Source organism: Peromyscus eremicus, chromosome X (assembly GCF_949786415.1).
Source record: "Peromyscus eremicus chromosome X, PerEre_H2_v1, whole genome shotgun sequence".
Classification (NCBI taxonomy): Eukaryota; Metazoa; Chordata; class Mammalia; order Rodentia; family Cricetidae; genus Peromyscus; species Peromyscus eremicus.
Window position 1 is genome coordinate 75,258,289 of NC_081439.1, and position 21,204 is coordinate 75,279,492.

Here is a 21,204-nt window from a genome sequence, read left to right on the forward strand (position 1 = left end):
CTTCTCAGTTTCAAGAGGTCCCACTGATTGATTGTTTCTCTCAGTGTCTGTGCTACTGGTGTTCTATTTAGAAAGTGGTCTCCTATGCCAATGTGTTCAAGACTACTTCCTACTTTCTCTTCTAGCAGGTTCCTAAACATAATAAAGGCAATTTACAGCAAGCCAACAGCCAACATCAAATTAAATGGAGAGAAACTCAAAGCAATTCCACTAAAATCAGGAACGAGGCAAGGCTGTCCGCTCTCCCCATACTTATTCAATATAGTACTTGAAGTTCTAGCCAGAGCAATAAGACAACATAAGGAGATTAAGGGGATACAAATTGGAAAGGAAGAAGTCAAGCTTTCCCTATTTGCAGATGACATGATAGTATACTTGAGCAACCCCAAAGATTCCACCAAGGAACTGATACAGCTTATAAACACCTTCAGCAACATAGCAGGATACAAGATCAACTCCAAAAAATCAGTAGCCCTCCTATATACAATGGACAAAAAAGCGGAGAAGGAAATCAGAGATACATCACCCTTTACTATAGCCACAAATGACATAAAATACCTTGGGGTAATACTAACCAAGCAAGTGAAGGACCTATATGACAAGAACTTTAAGTCCCTGAAAAAAGAAATTGAAGAAGATGTCAGAAAATGGAAAGATCTCCCATGCTCATGGATAGGCAGAACTAACATAGTAAAAATGGCAATCTTACCAAAAGCAATCTACAGATTCAATGCAATCCCCATCAAAATACCAACACAATTCTTCACAGACCTGGAAAGAATAATACTCAACTTCATATGGAAAAACAAAAAACCCAGGATAGCCAAAAGAATCCTGTACAATAAAACAACCTCTGGAGGCATCACGATCCCTGACTTCAAGCTGTACTATAGAGCTACAGTAATAAAAACAGCTTGGTACTGGCATAAAAACCGACATGTGGACCAATGGAATCGAATTGAAGACCCTGATATTAATCCGCACACCTATGAACAAATAATTTTTGACAAAGAAGCCAAAAGTGCACAATGGAAAAAAGAAAGCATCTTCAACAAATGGTGCTGGCAAAACTGGATATCAACATGTAGAAGGCTGCAAATAGATCCATATCTATCACCGTGCACAAAACTTAAGTCCAAGTGGATCAAGGACCTCAACATAAATCCAGCTACTCTGAACCTGCTAGAAGAGAAAGTAGGAAGTAGTCTTGAACACATTGGCATAGGAGACCACTTTCTAAATAGAACACCAGTAGCACAGACACTGAGAGAAACAATAGAGCCACTTCTATGATAACTTTAGAAGACTCACACTATACCAGCATACAGCATGGAGTGGTTAGTGTACAGGTTACATTATTTCCCCCTTCCAGATTTGGAGTTTTAGAATGTTTCATGTAACAAATTATTTAACAAGAATGACACTTGGTAATCTTGTAAAGAATGGAATCGACCTCTAGTTAGAGACATGTCCTATATCCTCCATAAAGGGTTTCTGCAAAGAGAAAGTACTAGACTGGACTAGATGACCACTCCTGGGAATGTGGGTTCACCTAAAGATGATATGCTTTCCCTCCACAGTTTCCTGGGTCCTAGGGAAATCCTTATGAGCCACCAGAGGGTTTGCCTGGGTCTGGTAACTTTCTGAATTCTTACTGGGAAAGTCAGAATTATTCATTTTCTTCTGTCTTTTTCTTTAGATGCTAGACAAAACCTAAATATGCTTTATGCTCCATAACTAACTCTGAGCATCTGTCCTCTTTTTCTAATGCTTCCCTCCCTGTCAACTTCTGGCTGCCAGCTGCTGTTTGACTGACCTCCATGCCAGTTTACCACATTCATTCTCCTCCTATAAATTCAGTTCGGTGAGATTTACAGCTTGTCTCTCTGGTATTTTTCTTCACCAATAAATTCTCCTCAAATTCTATTTGAGTCTGTCCTTGGTCCTTGTGAGTCCTTCTTTGAAATAACTTTATGTAGTAAGACTAGTAAACCTAAAAGGTGACTACAATTTCTCAAGTGTCATATGATGGCCTTTCCAAGCCATCCTAAAATGTCAAGTAACACTTGGTTCTTTCTCTTTAATTATTTAATTAGCAAAGAAAATGAACCCATTATTATTCCTGTAGTCCTAGATGACATCAATCTAACAATAAACATTCTATTTTTATTCACAATACGTCCCCAGTTATAGATATCACAGGCCTTTTAATACACAGAAATTTTTGATGAGATCATGCACTGCCCTACTCTGTTACTCCATATTGCATAAAATAGTGCCTTTTCAGTCTGTGCATTGTCCTCTCTGTATTGAGAGGAAATTATGACTGAAGCACAATAGTAGATCCAGAAACTGTACCACTTCTCTGGCCCCACTCATTCAGCAAAGACTCATTAAAGACTTATTCCTATGAGTAGAAAGAGAGCCACCTTATATGACTATTGTGGAGACTTAGAACTGTGGGAGTACATAGGCATATTGTAATCATATCAAGAAAACTCAGCCCAAGAACATACTGGACCCACCAGATTGAGGAAAGGGTATAATTTCTCACCCAGACCATGAAGTGATGGACATGTAACACTGTGATATCATGGATGTACATCAATCTAGCATTTGATATCTGGTATGAGTGTCAAGTACTGGGGACTCCACAACAGATCTATTCCTTGGTGTTGATACAACCTACTCAACTGCCTACCTGTCCAGTTTGCATGTTTAGACTTGCATGTGACCCATTTCTTGCTCAGACATTTTACTTTGCATTCTACAGCTTCAAACTTAAACCTGACACCAACAATTTCTACTAACTGCTCCTTCTTCACTGGTCATGTTCATTGACTATATATAATGACATGGTTTAGATCAATTCTGAAGCATCTTTAATCTGTTGCAGCCACTTTAACCTGCATTTATTTTGTAATGCGTGCACACACACACATATGCACACACATACACACACACACACACACGTACACTTTATATTATATATGTACCTATAGAGAGAAAAGAGAGATATACAAATACATTGACTCTGTTGTGTGGTATGAGTAGTAATATCAGTAAATAAGGGTGGAAAAAAATAATGGGCATTTGCCTTAGGCAAGATACTAAGGTAAACAGAAGAGTCTCAGGGATATACACAACTAAAAGTATTTTAGTATTTTGAAAGGTATGGTGATATTTTATTTGTGCTGAAATGTGATTTTATTTGTATGTTAATAAATAAAGTTGCCTGGGGATCAGAGGTTATAGCCATTAAGCAGAAGTCTGGCAGTGGTCACACATGCCCTTAATCTGATCACATGGCAGGCAGAGTCTGTGTGTTTAAGGACACAGCCAGCATGGTGACACACACCTTTAATCCAAGTACCAACCATAGAGACCTGGAGGTCTGTATAGATAGGCAGTGACGAAGAAGTCATGCGGTTGGGTTTAGAGCCAATGAGAAGGCAGAACAGAAAGGCAATAAAATACAGACACACAGGAAGTAGGTCTTTTTCTCAGGGGAAGGACGGCAGTGGCAGTGGGTGGTCTTAGCTCTTGGCTACTGCTCTCTGATCTCTGGGCTTTTAACTCTGCATTTGGCTCTGTGTTTCTTATTTAATAAGACTGTCTAGAATTACATCTACAGAAATGAACAGTAATTTTATTGAGATCATGGTATGCCCTACTCTAAGTTAATTTATGGTATTTAACAGTGGTTTTTTAGGCAATACATTATTTGTAGAGTATAGAAGGGGAGGCTGCTCCATGTGCTTCATCTTCCTTAACAGACACTGTGCTTTCAAATGCTGAACATTTTCTCATGACAAAGGACCAACTCAATGAGTTACAGGTGTGTCAGTGGCAAAACAGTGCTGACTTCAATTTTGTTTAACTTTGTGAAAGAGCTCCATGTTTGAGTTACTCTACATGAAATCTACTTGATTGTTCTAAACATCCCTTCATGCAGAAATCCTCAGCAAACACACAAAAAAGTATCTCAAACTTTTGAATTGTAAGACAATTTTATTCTTAAACTGAACACACACACATTGTTCCTTAATTAGCCCACATTTCTTATTCTGTTTATGGTTTGCTAATATGAAATAGTCAATTATGCTCAGAATTATATCTTCACAACCAAGTTATGTTACTATACTTTTGGTGAATTTTTATAGCAAACACATCAGTTAGAATCTAGAAGCCAGTTTAGGCATAACCAGTAGGAATGGCAATTGATCTGTTTTTTTATTACATATGCAAACTTTGTCTTTAAAGCTTCCATTTGTGTAGCATATTGGTTGGTAAGGGTACAATACAAGCTCTCTCTCTGATTTCTGTGTATTTGATATAGTACAACATGTAATAAAATGTCCTGGTTATCAAGTGCAGGGACTGTATATCTTTCCTCATTTACTTTCAATTCAGTGTGCAAACTATAAAGTAAAATGTGGTAATAAGATAAGTGGGTGGAAACTTCTTCCCTACTAGTAGATTTGATTACTAATTCATATTCCCTTTAAGAACAGTAAAATTGTAGTGAATTTTCTTTACTCACTTTCTACTGTCTAAGTGGGCTCCATCTGCCAACAATGGGTTAACCAAGAATAATTAACAGAAAGTTACCTGCAAAGTCTCTGTATTTGTAACCAATAAGCACTGGACTGTATTGATAGGACTTGTTTGAAATATAAATGACCCTCTGGAGATTTGATTGAGTACCATGTCTGAGCTATAGACATGAACATTACTGCAGTTAACCTTTGGTGATTTGAAACTTTCCAGTAGATGAAGGAAAAATATTTACCTCTTGATAACATTCAACACAGGGTTATGTTCAATTAAACTTTTCACTGTCCACACAAACACACCGTCATAAAACTAGACCTCAGGTGTATTGAAAATAGTAAAGAGAAGTCAATGTCTTAATCTTCATAGCTAACTCACTGTAGCTGTATGAGTCAGGAGATTAGAAAGTAAGATCCCTTGGAAATGGCTCCTGTTCCTCTGTAGATACAATAATGTTTTTTTGGCACTTTGCTTGTTTTTAAGGATAGGCTAGTAATGTTTTAGCAAGTCCAATATCCTTGAAGTCTATAGAAGTGGGGCTCTCCAAAAAGAATCCCATGGTATTTGATCCTTGCTGTTTTGGGATTATAAGACCTATCAGTGTTGTGAAAGGCAAGACAGGTTGAGTACTTGTAAAATCCCATGCCTTGATAAAACCAGGTAGTGAAGGGGCACAAAGCGTAGTTTTGTTATCACTTGTGTAATGCTCTTGCTCTACTATGGTATCTCAGTAACTCAAGCACTGGATAAATCAGAGTGAATTTCTTATTCTTATGCTTGGTGTCACAGAAATTTTCTTCTGCTGTAATCATAGCACAGCTCATTAGCTCTGTGCTGTTTGGTTCTCTGAATTGAGAAACAAGTGCATAATTAAATGATGGCTGCAGAACTATCTTAGCTGAAGAATTCTCTCAGGAAATTTGTTTGCTTTGAATAAACTTGCAAGATCATGAAAATCAGAACAATAAATATCACTATTGACTGCCAATTCTGCTTGGGAAGTAGAAAGAGCAATATTATTTTCTGCAACAGTTTCAGTGATGATTCTTGATGTATGACACTCCACATGTCATTTATTGGAGTGCTCAGTAGATGTTCTGGGGATAAAAGAAAAAAATGTGATAAGTTAAGAGAAGCAGGTGAAGCAGCTATCAGGCTTACTGTGGGACTAGTTGTCAGAGTTAAGGGAAGTCCTTGAGTTGAGCTTGTTTGAAGGAAGTTGGTACAAGGTGAGAGAATGGAACATAAATGGAAATAAGGAAGAATATCAAATATCTATTGTGGTCCACTGAGCAGGGTTATTGTTTCAGAGTTAACAATAGCCACAGGGTAATCTGTTGAGCTGCCAGGGGCAATTTGTAGTGTAATTTGCAATCCTGTCACAGGGTCTGGATAGATGAATGTACTATTATCTTCTACACCTGTGACTCTGAGGGGGATTTGTTGAACACTGTTAAAAGGGTTACTATCTGACACTTCAGACTCTGATTTATTCTCCCCAAACACGAGACTGGCATTTTGGCTCTCATATACTTGTTGAAGACATTTCACTAGGACTGGGAATGCAAAGTCTTTATGGTTTGTAATTTGTCTTTTGATGGCCCACCATTTACTATGCAGCCATTGTGGTGAACGAACACTTTTCCATCCTTTAGCTAAGTCATCCCAGTGAATTTCATTTTCATCAGCCACATCAAGCTCTGCTAGCATGTGGATGAGAGTGACTTCATCTTTCCTGGTCCACTCAATCCCTCCAGTCTGTTTCCAGTTCAGGTAGTTGAGCCATTTAGCACGACACTGCTTTGCTGAGCGAGTACCTACTCTCTGAGCCACTGTTGCCCAACACACACCATGTGTGACCTTCTCATTCACCTCAGTGTGTGTCAATTCATGAACCACATCTCCGAGAATCCGTTCTTCTTCTTCGGTCCATTTCCCCGTGTTACAACTATCCTTCAACAGGCGGCACCGGTCTTTGACAGAAGATGGACTTCTTCCCATGGCGGCACCTATTGTTATCCAGTCATTGCCATGCTGTTGCCAGAGCTCCTTGAGCTTCTGAATTTCTGCAGGGGTGTACTTTCCCACATAGTTTCTCTCATCATACATTCGGACCACTCTCCTATAAACTGAAAACAAAGGCCGATTCAGACCCAAAGATATAGTTCTGTAGAAATCTTTTCTTTTACCTTTTGACATCTTAAAAATGATTTCTGCAGCATTCTCTATTCCATGTTCCTTCATATAACGTTCAATGTTGTTCATCAAAATATCTGTTTCTTCCTTGGACCACATCCCCTGCTTCCATTTATGTCCTTGTTTGGTTAGCTTATCTTTATCTTCTCTACCTCTTAACCATGCTTGGCTAATGACTGACTCTTGTGCACTAGCCAAGGGGAATGCTTCATCTGGTTTGTCATCCTGTAAAATCTGGAACTGCGTCATAGTTCCCTCAAAAACCTCTTCACCTGCCACCTCTGTGGCTGTAGTTGTGAACAAATCAAAGCTCTGCTCCATTTCTGGTAGTGGGAATGCAGCAGCTGGCATGTAAGGAGTCGCTGTCGAATCATCCTCTGTGGACAAACAAGGCCTCTTATTCTGAGGTTCAGTAGGGTTTTCCATTTCACCAGCTTCATTCTGAAGGCAAAGAATGAGGTTCCTGTCTGTATCCTCAGTAAGTAAAACAAAGTTCACAATTTCAGCTGTTACTGGCTCAGAAGCCTCTTCAAATATACTCATCTTCAAATCTAGTGATAGGCTACATCAGCTACAGCATTCCCCATAGACTCAAGTCACTTTCCCTTAAGCTTGATAACATGAAAGTGGTGTTATCTGCAATGCTTGTTTTGACATTGGCAAGAAGAGGTTTAGCTAGAGCTGGTAAGTGTGACAAACCACTGGAAATAGCTGTCCTTGAAGATGATTGATATGTTATAGTTTATCTTATCTTGTGGTCTAGTTAGCAGCGTGTGTTTGATGATAAATCTGAGAACACAGGACTAGCTCAAGAGGCTCCAAAATAAGAATGGAAACTTCAGAGAACTGCTGATTCATCTCAATATGCATTACAATGCTGAAAAATAAAATATTAATTATCTGTTAATTGAATTTTAGGGAGATTTTATATTTCCGTTGTAATGCTTACTTACATCAAACAAATACCAACACTGAAATAGACAGACATTGGAATGTCTTTATTTACATGGGTTTTAGAGTAAATAAGAAGGCATGTCTCTCAACCAAAGTTCAGAATACATTAGAAATTTAGATATTAATATTTTACACATAACATTACTTCCATAAAAATGTAAAAAGTTTGCTGAAAGAAGGTAAGTATGACTTTAAGAACACAAGGATCCTCACAGGATAAAAAATTACAGTATTATACAGTGTGGAAACTAATGTACATCGAATTTTATGGTAGAAGTTATTTAAATTGTATAAAGAAGGGCCTATTTGATATCAAGTTCATCACAATACTCAAAAATTTATTTTAATTTAACCTATAGAAACAGCACTTTGTTTTTTTCTTGATGTGCTTCAGACTAATAAAGGATATGCACACACCACAACTCCTATAAAGCGTGAAAAATAATTTAAAACCTTGTAGTCTGACATATAATATCCCTATTGAAAGTTAAATGTTTGTTGGGAATGTTTGACGTTGATTTAATATGGTAAATACTTCCATATAAAAAAGACAGTGACCTGCATGCTGTCTTAAATTTCACTATCATTATCTTATTGATAATCATAGCCTTGTATATGTGTGTGTAAAATATCTTTTCTAAAATTCATAAACTAAATTATCATACAATTTCAAGTTTTTTTCTAATCATCTGTTTACATGGGTACAAAAATAAATGTGATGAGTACAATAGCCTTTCTTGATTTTTTAGTATTCATTTGTGGAGAACTAAGTGTTTTCCATGGTAGTATTTTCTTTTATGTTTGTAATTATTATATGATAACTTGCACATATCAATAAGTATAATCCACCATATGTAAACATGCTAGAGGACATAAACCACATGATCATTTCTTTATATGCATGAAAGGTTTTTGACAAAATTCAACATCTGTTCATGATAATGGCTTAGAGAACCTAAAGGTGCAAGGGGCATAACTTCAACATAACCAAATCAGTGTACAGCAAGCCCACAACCAACACCTTGCTATATGGAAATCCACTCAAAGTATTTACTCTAAAGTCAAGAACAAGACAAAGATGTCTACTTTCTCCACTCCTCTTCAATATAGTGCTTAAAGTCTTAGCTAGAACAATAAGAGAAGTGAAAAAGACAAAGAGATACCAATAGGAAAGGAAGAAACCACATTAACTTTATTTATGGATGATATATACATAAAGAGTCTTAAATATTCTACCTGAAAACTCCAATTGCTAATAAATACATCAGCAAAGTAGCTGGATACAAAATTAATATATAAAATTCAAATGCCAAATGCACAAAGAAAGAAATAAAAAAAATACTATTAGCAATTGATATTTAAAAATCTTAAAACAATCCTAACAAGAGAAGTGAAAGACTTCTACAGTGGAAATTTTAAGACATTCAAAAAATAAATCTAAGAAAATAACAGAAAACAAAAAGACCTTCCCTGAGCATCAATTAACAGAAATAATATTGTGAAAACAGTCATCCTAAAAAATAATTAAACTATAGATACCTCACAATCTTCAGAAAAATTCCAATGCAATTGTTCATATGAATTGAAAAGATATTAAACTTTATATTGAAATACAAAAGCTTCTGATAAACAAAACAATCCTTAACAACAAACGTATTGATGGAGGTATCATTATCCATCCCAGGCTTAAAGTTATATTACAATGTTATAATGATAAAACTAACAAGGACCTGTCATAAAAACAAACTCACCAATTAAATATATTATTTAAATATACAAATTAAATATACGTAGAATAGAATTTAAGATGCACACTCTTCAAACTGCCTTATTTTTTACAACATATCCAACAATATATTTTGGGAGATACAACATCTTCAAATTGTTTTGGCCAAACTGAACAGCTACTAGTAGAATAATGAAAACCAATCTTTACTTCATCAAGAAAACAACTCATAACAAATGCTAAGAATGGTTTTTAGAAAGGGGACAATAATTCACTGCTGATGGGATGGCAAACTGGTACAGTCACTATAGAAATCAGTGTGGAAAATACTCAAAAATCTAAATGGAGATCTACTATACGATCCAGCCATATCACTACTAGGTATATACCCAAATTCTAGAGATACCGATTCATTCATATTCATTGCTGCTTTATTCACAATAGCCAGAAAATGGAGACAGCCTAGATGTCTATCAACTAATAAATGGATAAAATTATAATATATTTACACAAAAGGATGATATTCAAACATTAAGGAAAATTAAATGACATTTACAGGTAAATGGATGGAGGTGGAAACAATCATTCTGAGTGAGTTATCCCAGATGCAGATGCAGGCGTTTATCCACCAACCCCACAGTTCCCCAGAGTTCAAGCAGCAGGAAATATTAGCTATAAGGATTTAGATTGTGGAGATAAACAGATAGAAAATAAAGGATAGCCTCAAGAGGGCCTGGAACCTATTCCAAAGGCCCTGACTGTCTCTGCCCCAGGGTATTTATAGAGACACCAAGGGGTGGAGCAAAAGACCTCCTCCCAGCACAGCCAAGTGCAGACCATCTCAGACACCTGCACTCAGGCCTGTGGTCCTAATCATCCTCTAAGTAGACCTGCTGGGTAAAGCCACGAGGAACCTGAAAACAGGTTCCCACAGGTCCTCCTTTCTTAATATATAAAAATAGCTATTATTAATAGCTTACAGCAATCTCCATAGCTGTTATACCTCCCAGTATAGGAGTAGAGGATGATAAAGATGGCATTTCTCTTTTGGATTAAGTCCAAAGTGATTACAGCAGTCTTAGCTGCCTCAAGCCCTTTCTAAACCAAAAACTTAATGCAATTGCAAACTTAAAGAATCCCGTATGTCATCATTACCAGTAACAGGTTAACTTAAATATTGCTATACATAGTTACAATTTTCTCAATCTTACAACTCAAAGCAAACTCTTAACAGAACCATTTGAATTAACATAAATAGTGCTGCATATAGTTAACAATTTTCTCAGTCTTACAACTTTAACTCTTAATAGAATCATTTGAATTTTCTTGCTAACAGAACATAGGAAAAACTTCTGATGTATACACATCAAACTTAAATATTTCCTTAACTCCACAAACCCGGGTGCATTAATATCAATAGGTTAAACATAATTTCTGCAAACATACATTCAACCTTAATTCACTTGTAACTCCTCCTTTTCTTTATAATTTTTAAACAATCTCAAACCTAGTTAGGAGAACCCAAACTTAGACAATTCCTACAATCCCATATTGAAAAGCAATATTCTCAATCTAACCATTAACACTTTGAAAAGTTTTAGCAAAATACCCAAAAGCAGTTTCTTAATAAAAAGTCTTTACACTTTAAAAGCAGTCTCTTAGTATATCCCATTTACATTTCTTACTAACAAAACATGACATTAATCTACTCAAACAACAAGAAAATATTTTTTAATTAAATAGACTAAGGAATATTAACTCTCCCTTTTCTATATAATGTTTTTTAAAAAAATCTCAAGCCTAGTTAGAAAATTCAAACTTTTCCATTTAAAAAGTACCATTTGTAACACAAAACCAGTTCCATAAGTAACTTCATATTTACATAAACAGTTCCATAAAACAGTTCACGAATAACCAGTTAATAAAGCATATATGCATACACAAAACTGCATCTTGACTCTAGGTAGAAACAATAAATTTCTTCATTTAAACAGTTCCATTTTTAACACAAATAATTCCAGAAAACTGTTCCTAGGTCATCACTAGGATGATGTAAGTAAATTCAAAGTTGTCCCATTGCAAAAAAATCACTATTTTTCATGTCATTTCTTAAGTCCCAAAATTCAAATAATAAGTTCTGGTATGAGCCTTGAAAATATGAAGTAATCCATAACAAAAATCTTTTTGTAGTTTTATCTCATTTTCTTTAAGTTCAAAAAGTTCAAAAAGAAGTAAATTCTGGTATCAGACTTTCACTTCCAAATATGAAGAAGCACTTTATAACCAAAACTTTTTGCAGTTACCAATTTTAGTTCAAACAAGTGTCTCTGCAACTTTCATTCTTAAGCTGGAGACATTTTTAGTTATAGTAACATTTTAAACTGCACCATTTTTGCTGTTAGCTCAGGTTCTTTTGTGTTTCCTTGATTTTCCATGGATCTCAGCTGTGGAGACCTTATGCTGGTTCTGGCATCTGCCATTCTTAGTTTCTTAGTGGCTTCTGGAGCTTTTGAAAACAGCTCAGACTTCCTGCTTGGCAGTCTACTATGACATTATCTTCTGTGTCTCAGGTTCTTTCACCATATACATTAAGAATAGACTAATACTTAACATTTATACTTTACAAACTCACATATAACATATCTTGCAAAGCATTTAGACTCATATTCAACATTTATACCTTTTTACAAACTCACATATAACATATTAACATCTAGTTATTTATACTCCTTAAGGAAACTATAAAACTACTTTAGCAAATATATTTTTTCAAATATATTTCTTATTTACTTATATTCATCTTTTACAACTAGCATCTTTACTTCTTACAAGCTTATTACTACATGTCTTAAGACTACCTTAGATTTACAACTAGCATCTTTTACTTATACTTGTTGCAAGCTTATATAATTACTTCTTATTTTAACTTAGATCTTTATTTCTTAGCATATATCTAACTTGGCAAACACCTAAAGATTTCTTAACACTTAGATTTAATATTTTCTAATGAGACAGAATAATTTTCTACTTCTTACTCTTAATTATTAGCACTATCTCTAATAGAAAGATTCTCTTATGTAGACAGGAAGTACGCAAATCATTTCTAAAGTTTAGAGCTTACAGACAGCTTTGATATTTCTGAGAGTTCTTTTGAGACAAGAGTCTTTCTTTAATGGCTTTCTTAACTCTGGGATTTAGTAAGTTCTGTTGCTAAACAATACTTTATGCGTTTCAGATCTTTTATAACAACTCTATTAAGATCTATCTCAGTTTACAGCAAACCCAAAAGAAAGAAAAGAGAAGAGAAGAAAAGCCTTGTAAGGAATATTCTGTTTCTGAATTGCTTAGCTGGCAACTCAGTCAGTTTTCCAACAGGAGAAGATAGTTGTCTAAATTGGTGTCGGGTTCCCAACCTGAAGCTTTCAGCAGGTCTGAAAACATTGGTGAAACTTAGTTACAATTGTCTCAAACTCCTCAGCAGTCTGGAAGCCTCTTTATACTCTTACTATCCCCAGACTGAAGATGGAACCTTAATATCAGGAAAATTGATTTACCTGCTTTTCATACTCAAACTCTGATACAATTTCCCCCTTCTTAATTTTTTAAGCTGTATTTGCCTTGAGTTCTTTAACAATGATGATGTTTCTGATAGATTTTTATTAGCCCAATATTTTCACCAAAACTACTACTATTCAAAGGAGTTAAGAACACGGGTGTTCTTTCATGAAAAATATCCTTCATTAGCTTACTCTGAGAAAAAGCATTTTCAGGATTTAGTGTTTCACTTCATTAGCTTTAACTCCTGATGTTATTATTATCAGCTGTGATATTTAGCATTGATTTCTTATAAGGAAATTTCAGGTGAAGCAATTCCACTTTATAAGACAGATGTATTTTCTGAAGTTTTTCCCATCTAAAAAGCAGTCATTTCTTTTTGAATGCCTGTTTCCTTGTCTCCTTATTAGATTTGCAAAGGAATCACTCATTGCAGGCTGTCTGTTCAAGGCAAAGAACTTTTTAAATTCCCCATACGTTTCTTCTAAAACAATGTTCAGTATATGGACTGCTTTCCCTTGTTAAGGATTTTAAAATGGCTTATTGACAAACGGTTTCTAGTTAGAGGCTGTTCCTTTACTCAAATTCATCACTTCAGGGTGAGAGTGAAATTCCCATTGAACTACTATAAAGCTCCTAGCAAAATGTTTTACACAGCTATTAGGGAAAGTAACGTATTTTCCGCAAAGGTGCCCAAAACTGCTGAATCTCCGAGTTCCAAATCCTTTCAATTTGTCATTGGAACTGACATTCAACAAACTGTAGATGATTTTCCTTGTTTTTATTCTTTTAAAAGCTGTATTTTAAGTTTACCATGAACGTATTTTCTAGCTGACAAAAGTCTTTCTGGGCAAGTTCGCCATCTTTAGCAGAAGAACTACCTGTCCCAGAATGCGTTTCTCGATATTAGTTCCCTGTTACAAGCTAGCTTATGGACTCCATTTCCCATATTTTTTGGGGGGCCTGGGAGTCAACTTCTGCTACTTTTACCAGACTTGCTCGTGGTGGTATTGTGTTTCCCAAAATATTGTGCACCCTAATAAACTCATCTGGGGTCAGAGACAGAACAGCCGCTAAGGCTAGAAATCCCTCTGTATCTCTGTGAGTTCAAGGCCACATTGGAAACAGCCAGGCATGGTAACACATGCCTTTAATCCCAAGAAGTGAGCCTTTAATCCCAGGGAGCTATGGCAAAACCAGAAAGATATATAAGGCGTGAAGACCAGGAACTAGAAGCATTTGGCTGGTTAAGGTTTCAGACTTTGGGGCAGCAGTTCAGCTGAGATTCATTCTGGATGAGGACTCAGAAACATCCAGTCTGAGGAAACAGGATCAGCTGAGGAATTGGCAAGGTGAGGTAGCTGTGGCTTGTTCTGCTTCTCTGATCTTCCAGTATTCACCCCAATAACTTGCCTCAGGTTTGTTTTTATTAGTAAGTACCTTTAAGATTCCTTCTACACTTGCTTATGAAGTTTTTGCTTTTGCAACAAGAGATTTGAACCAAGCGTTTTAAGTTTTCAATTATGGGACATTGGGAGATTTCTCTTCTCTCCTCAGCTGGCTTTAACAAGTGTCTCTCCTTCATTTGATACTGGCCCGGGGTCAAAACTGCACCTGCCTCATTACCACGCATTGAGGCTGGCATTCCTGATAGCAACTTTCCTCGGGGGCTTGTGTTTGCCTTAGCCAGTCCTTAAAAAACAAAAGCATTTACAACAGAGCTTTTTGATAGCTCCTTCAGAGAGATTTTTCTCCCACTGATAGATCTTTATGTCATTTCTCTTTTCTTTTTTCTCCCCACCAGATGCAGAGCTTCAGATCTCAGGCTGCGGCTCTGCTCCTCTGCTAGCTGCTTTAGGAGATAGGGGCTTTCCCCACCCTTCTCCCCTCTGCCCCTCGACTCTGCCTCAAACTCCAGCAGCTTTTCTCAGGTCATGCATTTTCTGGGGTGGAATCTGTCCTTTCTCCCTTTCTTCAGAGAGTCTTTCTCCCTGACAGTTCTCATTTTGGTTTCAATTTATCCCCTCTGCCCCAGAAAGTTTTCCCAATGCCACAGTGGCAGCTTTTCTGCTTCTGAAGGTAGGGGCTCAATCTGTCTCTATTTTCAGGGTCTGTGTGGTTTGCGTACAGACTAAAAATCAAGCTTCTGCTTTTTTAACAAAGGAGGTTTTTGTTCCCCCTGAGCTCGCATTTAGGACAAGTGTTTTTCCCTTATCAGGAGTTCACCTGACGCAGTCCCCCAGTGGGTTACATTTGCTTGTCCTGGTGCTCAAGGATGGCTTATGCCAGAGGCAATGACCCCTTAGGGCTACACTCCCTCATCTCACCAGAAGTCAGTTGAAACAAAGCTTTTCTCATAAAGATGCTTTCTGATAGAAAAGAACTTTAGTCCTTTTTAGTTCTCCCTTCTGCCCTGGCTGGGCTCCTCCACAGTGTTCCTGACTTGGCAGATGCAGTTCATCTTTATTGCTTTCCCGGAAAGGTCTTTTCTCTGATAGGAAAGCTTTTCTCAGGTTTCTTTTTACACCTGTGGACACGGCATAGTCTCACCTATACACTCAGCAGGACTTGCAGGAAAGGGGACAACTGTGCCGTTCTCACCGCTTTAGCTTTGTTCATTAGCAGTTTTCCCCTGGGTCCTGCACCTGCCTGCCTCAATTCTGTGCTCCAGAAGTTGTTTACAACTGCAGGAAGCCTGGGATACCCAAATGTACACCAACTCGGAGTTGCTGGCTAGTTGCTTCTCAGTTGTTGGTTAGAAGCAAGGATACAATGCTTAACAGAGTTTGCATTGCTTCAGGAGATCTTTGCCTTAGGACGATTAGGAGCACCCTTTCATGGGTGCTCACTCGGAAACAAAACCCTTGATGCCTCAAGCTCAGCTGTAGCTGAAAAGCTTGGCTTTTTTGCTTTTCCCAGGTAAAGAGTTTCCTGCCCTATTGGGCTGACTCTTTATGGCTTTTCACCTACACTCTCCCAAGCATTTCCCTCAGCTTCTGACCCACTGTCTTTTACTAGCTTTAAGAGACAGAGCTTAGAAGAGGTTTTTAGGAACTTGTCCCTGCCTCCTGCATTGCAGGGAGGATTTTTAAAGCTTTAAAGGCAGAACTTAGGTTTTGCTGTCTTAAGAGATTTGTTGTTTTCCCTTAGCTCATCACAGGTGATTCCCATACTAATATCTTCAGGTGATTCTAATTTTTGTCCTTCTGAGAGAGACAGTTTTGAAAGGTTTAAGTTTTTAAGTTTTTCAGAGCTTTTAGTTTGAGAGAGAAAGTTCCCAAGTTTTTTAAGAAAAGCTTTTTAGTTTAAGATTTTTTTCCCAAGGGGGAGAAAGACCAACTTTTCCCAAAACTTCTGAACTTTAAACTTTTTGGCTTCTTACACCCTCATTTTTGCCTCAGGGAGAAATCACTTTCTCCTGCTGCTTGGATTTAGCATTTCAGCAGTCCCTAGGCCAAAAGCTTCCATAGGAAACTTTTTCTTCCCCATAAGCTCAAAGAGCTTTTTTACTACCCATAAAGTTCAAAGAAAGATTTTTTCCCAAGTTTGTGTTCATAGCCCCCAAAGTTAGAAAATTGAAGAGTTTTTCTGTCTAGTTGCCTTACTTATCTTGAATAGATTTTTTTCTACATGATCTTACACTTCTAAGTTTTTCCTACAATATATTACTACACTATACCTTATACTTATGTTTCACTGCTAGAAATTGAGAAAAATGCCTAATGGAAACTTACTATTTTAGAAGCTCCCTAAACTGTGTGTAGATAGATAGATAGATAGATAGAGATAGAGATATGACTTTAAATGGAGTTACCCTACAATGAGAAGACAATGACTCTCCTAGATACATTATGCTATCAAATGGAAAACATAGCACAAGGAACTGGTCAACACTTTGGGGTTGTTGGTCAGTGAATTCCTATGTTTCCTCCAACATAACAGGCTATTGCCATTGCTCTTGGTTACCCTTCAGAATTGGTACTAAGAGTCACACAAGAGAGTGATAGAACATGGAGAAATTAAGATGGCATTGGCTTGTAAAATTCATCCCTATTGCCTAATATCCATAGTGCTGGAAAGTGCTAGGCAAGGTACAGGAGGAGGAATATAGTCTTTGATCATACTTTGCTGTGAATCTTGCAAGCTACAATAATAACTGTCCTGACAAAATATGTTCACTGGTTAACAGTGGCATGAGCATCACTGGAGTAACCAACCACATTTTTATGTCATTAAAATTCTACCTCAAAAGATGAAACCCATACCTGGCACCATTTTGTGCCAAGAAACTAAAAAGCTTATAGGACATAGGGGAAAGGGATTACTACTATTTGATTAAAAGTAGATAGTATTAAGCCACATATTAATGACTTCTTGTTGTACCCATAGATCAATGAATGTCTTAGGTCTCATCTAAAGATCTTCTATTTGCAGATGCTGATTAATACAAAGACTCATAGTGACCAATATGCAGCAAAAAAGAGAATGCAGAATTCTCAGCCCTAAATGGAATATATATTTATTACACCACATCCTCCAACAGCCCTGGAATTATTGTGGAAGAAAGGGGTAAAGAATATGAGATCCAAGGTGATGGATGAATATGCAGAAACATTATCTTCTGGACACAGCAGGGTAACTTCACATGTGAATTCACAGGATTTGTGACAGCATGCACAAAGCCTGAACAAGCTCAAGCCAGACCAAATGTCAGCATTGAGAGGGGAGTTGAGCAAACAGTCCCACCTCTATCCTTATCTATTGGCAATTATTAGCTGCTGGAAGAAGGAGAAAGTTTTCATTAAGAGTGTAAGTTGACTAATCTCCAGGAAAAGACCACATATCAAGAAATATTTGGGCAGCAAAAATTGGTATTGAAGTACTTTAAAGGGAGGACACAACCTTGTGTGGATATGGATGGGAAGATGTATCTAGCATGAATGATTCAGAGATTAAATATGATTGAAATATACTGTATCAAATACTCAAAGCCTTTTTAAAAAAGCAAAAAATGAAGGTAGCTGAATGTGAGCCTGTGACTATTACCTGAAAGTGCAAACTGACATAAACCCTTTTGTAGTCCATGAAACGTTTGGTCCTGGTGTTTACAGCAGCAACAGAGAATCAAACTAGAATAAAATTCAAGTATAAATTCCAGGTTTATATTTTCCATACAAATAGAATAATAAGGAAAATGTAAGCTTGTGATGATTAGACATACTTCTGATTTGTCTTAAATACTAATATTCCAGTATGACAGGTGACTTGAATTTATAGTGTCAATGGCTGCTGACCATTCAACACACTTACAGTACAAGCAAAGGACTAGACTTCAAGATAGAGAAGAATTACTCAAGAATATGAATTTTTAAAAATCAATAATAGAAAGGAGAATAGAGACAACAGAACATAAAAGATAAACTGATTATCAAGATAAAGTTAATACTTTCAAAGTAGAGACAGCTAAATAAGATTGTTATTTAAAAAACCTAAATTAAAAAAATTCATTGCAACTAGATGCAACTCAGTATATACTTTTGTCATATCAGAATACATGTGTAAAATAAATATGCCAATGACAAAGTAAATACAGATCCCCAAAGAGGAACAATAAGGAAATGGACTTAGCAGAGTAGTCTCAGACATCATTGATGCTCTGTTCCCAGGGAGGTAAGCAGAAAAAACTTAAATTTTGAGGGAATTTCTCATTTCACAATGAAAAAGCCAACCAAGTTATTCATAATCTAGTTCTATGATGACTCATGACTAGGATAGTAAAGTTTAACACAAACTGAAGAGAATTTGTTTTCATAACTATGTCTTAATTGCCCCAAGATTAACGAAATAAGGAAGAATGGTTTCAAAGAGCAATGATAGAATGAAAAGTACAGAAAGGAGAACTGACAAAAGATCATTATAATTACAGTAGAGAAAAAGAAGGAAATTATTTTAGAAGAAATGAAAAATTACCTCAAAATCACAACGTCCTGGAACTTTTAAGTCATGTAAATGTTACTTTCAAATTAAAAAAAAACTATAGAAGTCTAAATAACATATAACCAGAAAAGGATAATTTATCAGACCAGCCTAAGCTAGGCCTTATTGAGACCTGAAAGTTACTATGACAACAGAATTCTAAGGCATCTCTGAGTTTACATTCCAGCAACCAAAATGGCCACCTCATCTGCATACAAGTACCACAAAGTCTAGAACATAGATATTAAAAACATAAATTGATATAAATTTAAAGATGAAATTACAAATCCAAAATAAATTAGATTATTTATTATTATTAAAATTCAAAACATATTATGAGAAAGGGGATGACAAAGAAACTATTTAGAGACATTAAATTAATTGACAGATGTGAAAGTTACTGAAAATTAGATCACTATAATTCCAATTGGAAAAAAAAAGATTCAAGAAGATGTAATTGATATTCCTCCCACCTACTGGAATACTAATAGAGGAATGATAAAACTCTAATAAAATTTCCTATATTTGTGGATAAAGCTAAACTTTAAACAAAACTGAGAAAGGTAACATCCCTAACCTAACTACTTGCTGCTTCATGGATGATGGAAGTCTAAGGGATGCTGGTGGCAGTATTCCTGCCTGGAATCACAGAGCTCTGCCTCACGGTGCAAGCTGCTGAACAGCTGCTACTCCTGCATGGTAAGTGAGCTGATCTTCAGGCACATTGCATCATTGCCACACTACCTCCACAGGAAACACCTGGGCATCTGTAAGCAGCTGGATGGGAAGCTCCTACATTGCTCTGACAGTGGCAAAATTCTTTATAAGGTATACCATTTCATCTTTAGACTCCCCTACTGAAGAAACCCATTATGTGTCCCCATCACATGATAACACCAGAGTTGTGCATGAACTGGGAGCTGTTTCTGATGATCAAGGTCACATTCTTCATAGTGTTGAATCCTGTTGTTGTTTTCATTTTCAGTCACAGACGCTATTTAGTACATGTGTATTTTCAATGCCTCTACCCATAAAGATGAGCAGATATCACTTGAGGAATGAGAAACCTCAGAGACAAATGTGAGTGGTGAACTGGAATTTGATGTATTTTGTTGTAATACATATCCTGCTGGATGTTCTGCATTCTAGGAAAATTTACTATTATGAGTTGTCAACCCAAGAGCTAGGTTCTAATGACATAGTAAAGATTGGCACTGAGGACATTGTTGGAAAAACAAATCAAGAAATAATAAGAGAAGAAGACCCAGAAATACAGTTTTCAGTTTATAGTGTGACAAATTTTGCAGAGGTCACCTCAAAGGAAAGGGTAAGTTATAGACTAGTAATAGTATGAATGACCTGAGATGGGAGAGGTGGAAGACCAAGACCTTATTTTCCAAACTAGTCACTCTGGTGGCTACAATTATTATCTCCTTGAGTGTGGAGGCAGCGAGGAGGCTGATCCTACTTCAGTTCCAGAATCACCTAAGACAAAGCCATTGTCTTAATCATTTGCTAAAATATTTATGTAGAGTAGATGAATGAATGATTTGTATTGTGTGAAATATTTGTGTGTAGCAGAATTTCACAAAGTAATGAGCACTTATTTAGGCATGATAGTGAGTTACTAACAATAACAAAACTAACTATAAATTAAAAGAAACTAGGCAATATCAGTATTATTAACATTTTATTTGATTGTATACAGCATAGAATAGTAGCAACTCTAAAACAAATTGAAATAAAGATGAATGGATAATACCTAGTTAAAGCAAATTTGTAGAGACTAAGTTGACTTAAAATATTTTTTATTGATTAAGAATTTTATAAGTGAACATAATGTGTTGTGCACACTACACCCCTTAATTTTCTCTCCTCTAATTCCTCCCTGTTTTTACCATCACTATGACTTCACAATTTCATGTTTTTTTCTTTTTTTTTAATTTGTCTTTTTTTTGAAACCTATAATCTCCATTTAATGTAGCCAATGTGTACATAGGTAGCCTCTTATGGGATGCATTCCTGAAGAAAACTGAATTTCTTTCCCAACAGCCATCAATTGCCAACAACTCTTCAGCTAGGGTTGAGATTTTCTGATGTTTATCCCTATTATGCTGAGATTTTTGTATGGTATAAATGTTTTATTTTTTTCCCTTAAATGTTTTTTTCATCCAGTATATTTTGATTTTTTTTTGGGGAGCAAAGACTTTTTAATGAATATATTTTACAAATACACTGAAGAA

At 36.3% G+C, this 21,204-nt stretch overlaps 1 protein-coding gene across 1 annotated transcript; it reads right to left on the reverse strand.

The window, feature by feature from the left end:
• Nucleotides 1-5,286: 5,286 nt before the first annotated feature.
• On the reverse strand, nt 5,287-19,086 carry LOC131898995 (cyclin-D-binding Myb-like transcription factor 1). Its single transcript, XM_059250320.1, has 2 exons — nt 18,956-19,086; nt 5,287-7,627 (listed from the first exon to the last, which is right to left on the reverse strand). The coding sequence occupies exon 2, from the start codon at nt 7,291-7,293 to the stop codon at nt 5,830-5,832; it is 1,464 nt and encodes a 487-aa protein (XP_059106303.1). The 5' UTR covers nt 7,294-7,627; nt 18,956-19,086; the 3' UTR covers nt 5,287-5,829.
• Nucleotides 19,087-21,204: the final 2,118 nt, after the last annotated feature.

Coding starts and splice junctions, on each gene's coding strand:
- LOC131898995 (XM_059250320.1), bottom strand. CDS start 7,293: ATGAGTATATTTGAAGAGGCTTCTGAGCCAGTAACAGCTGAAATTGTG.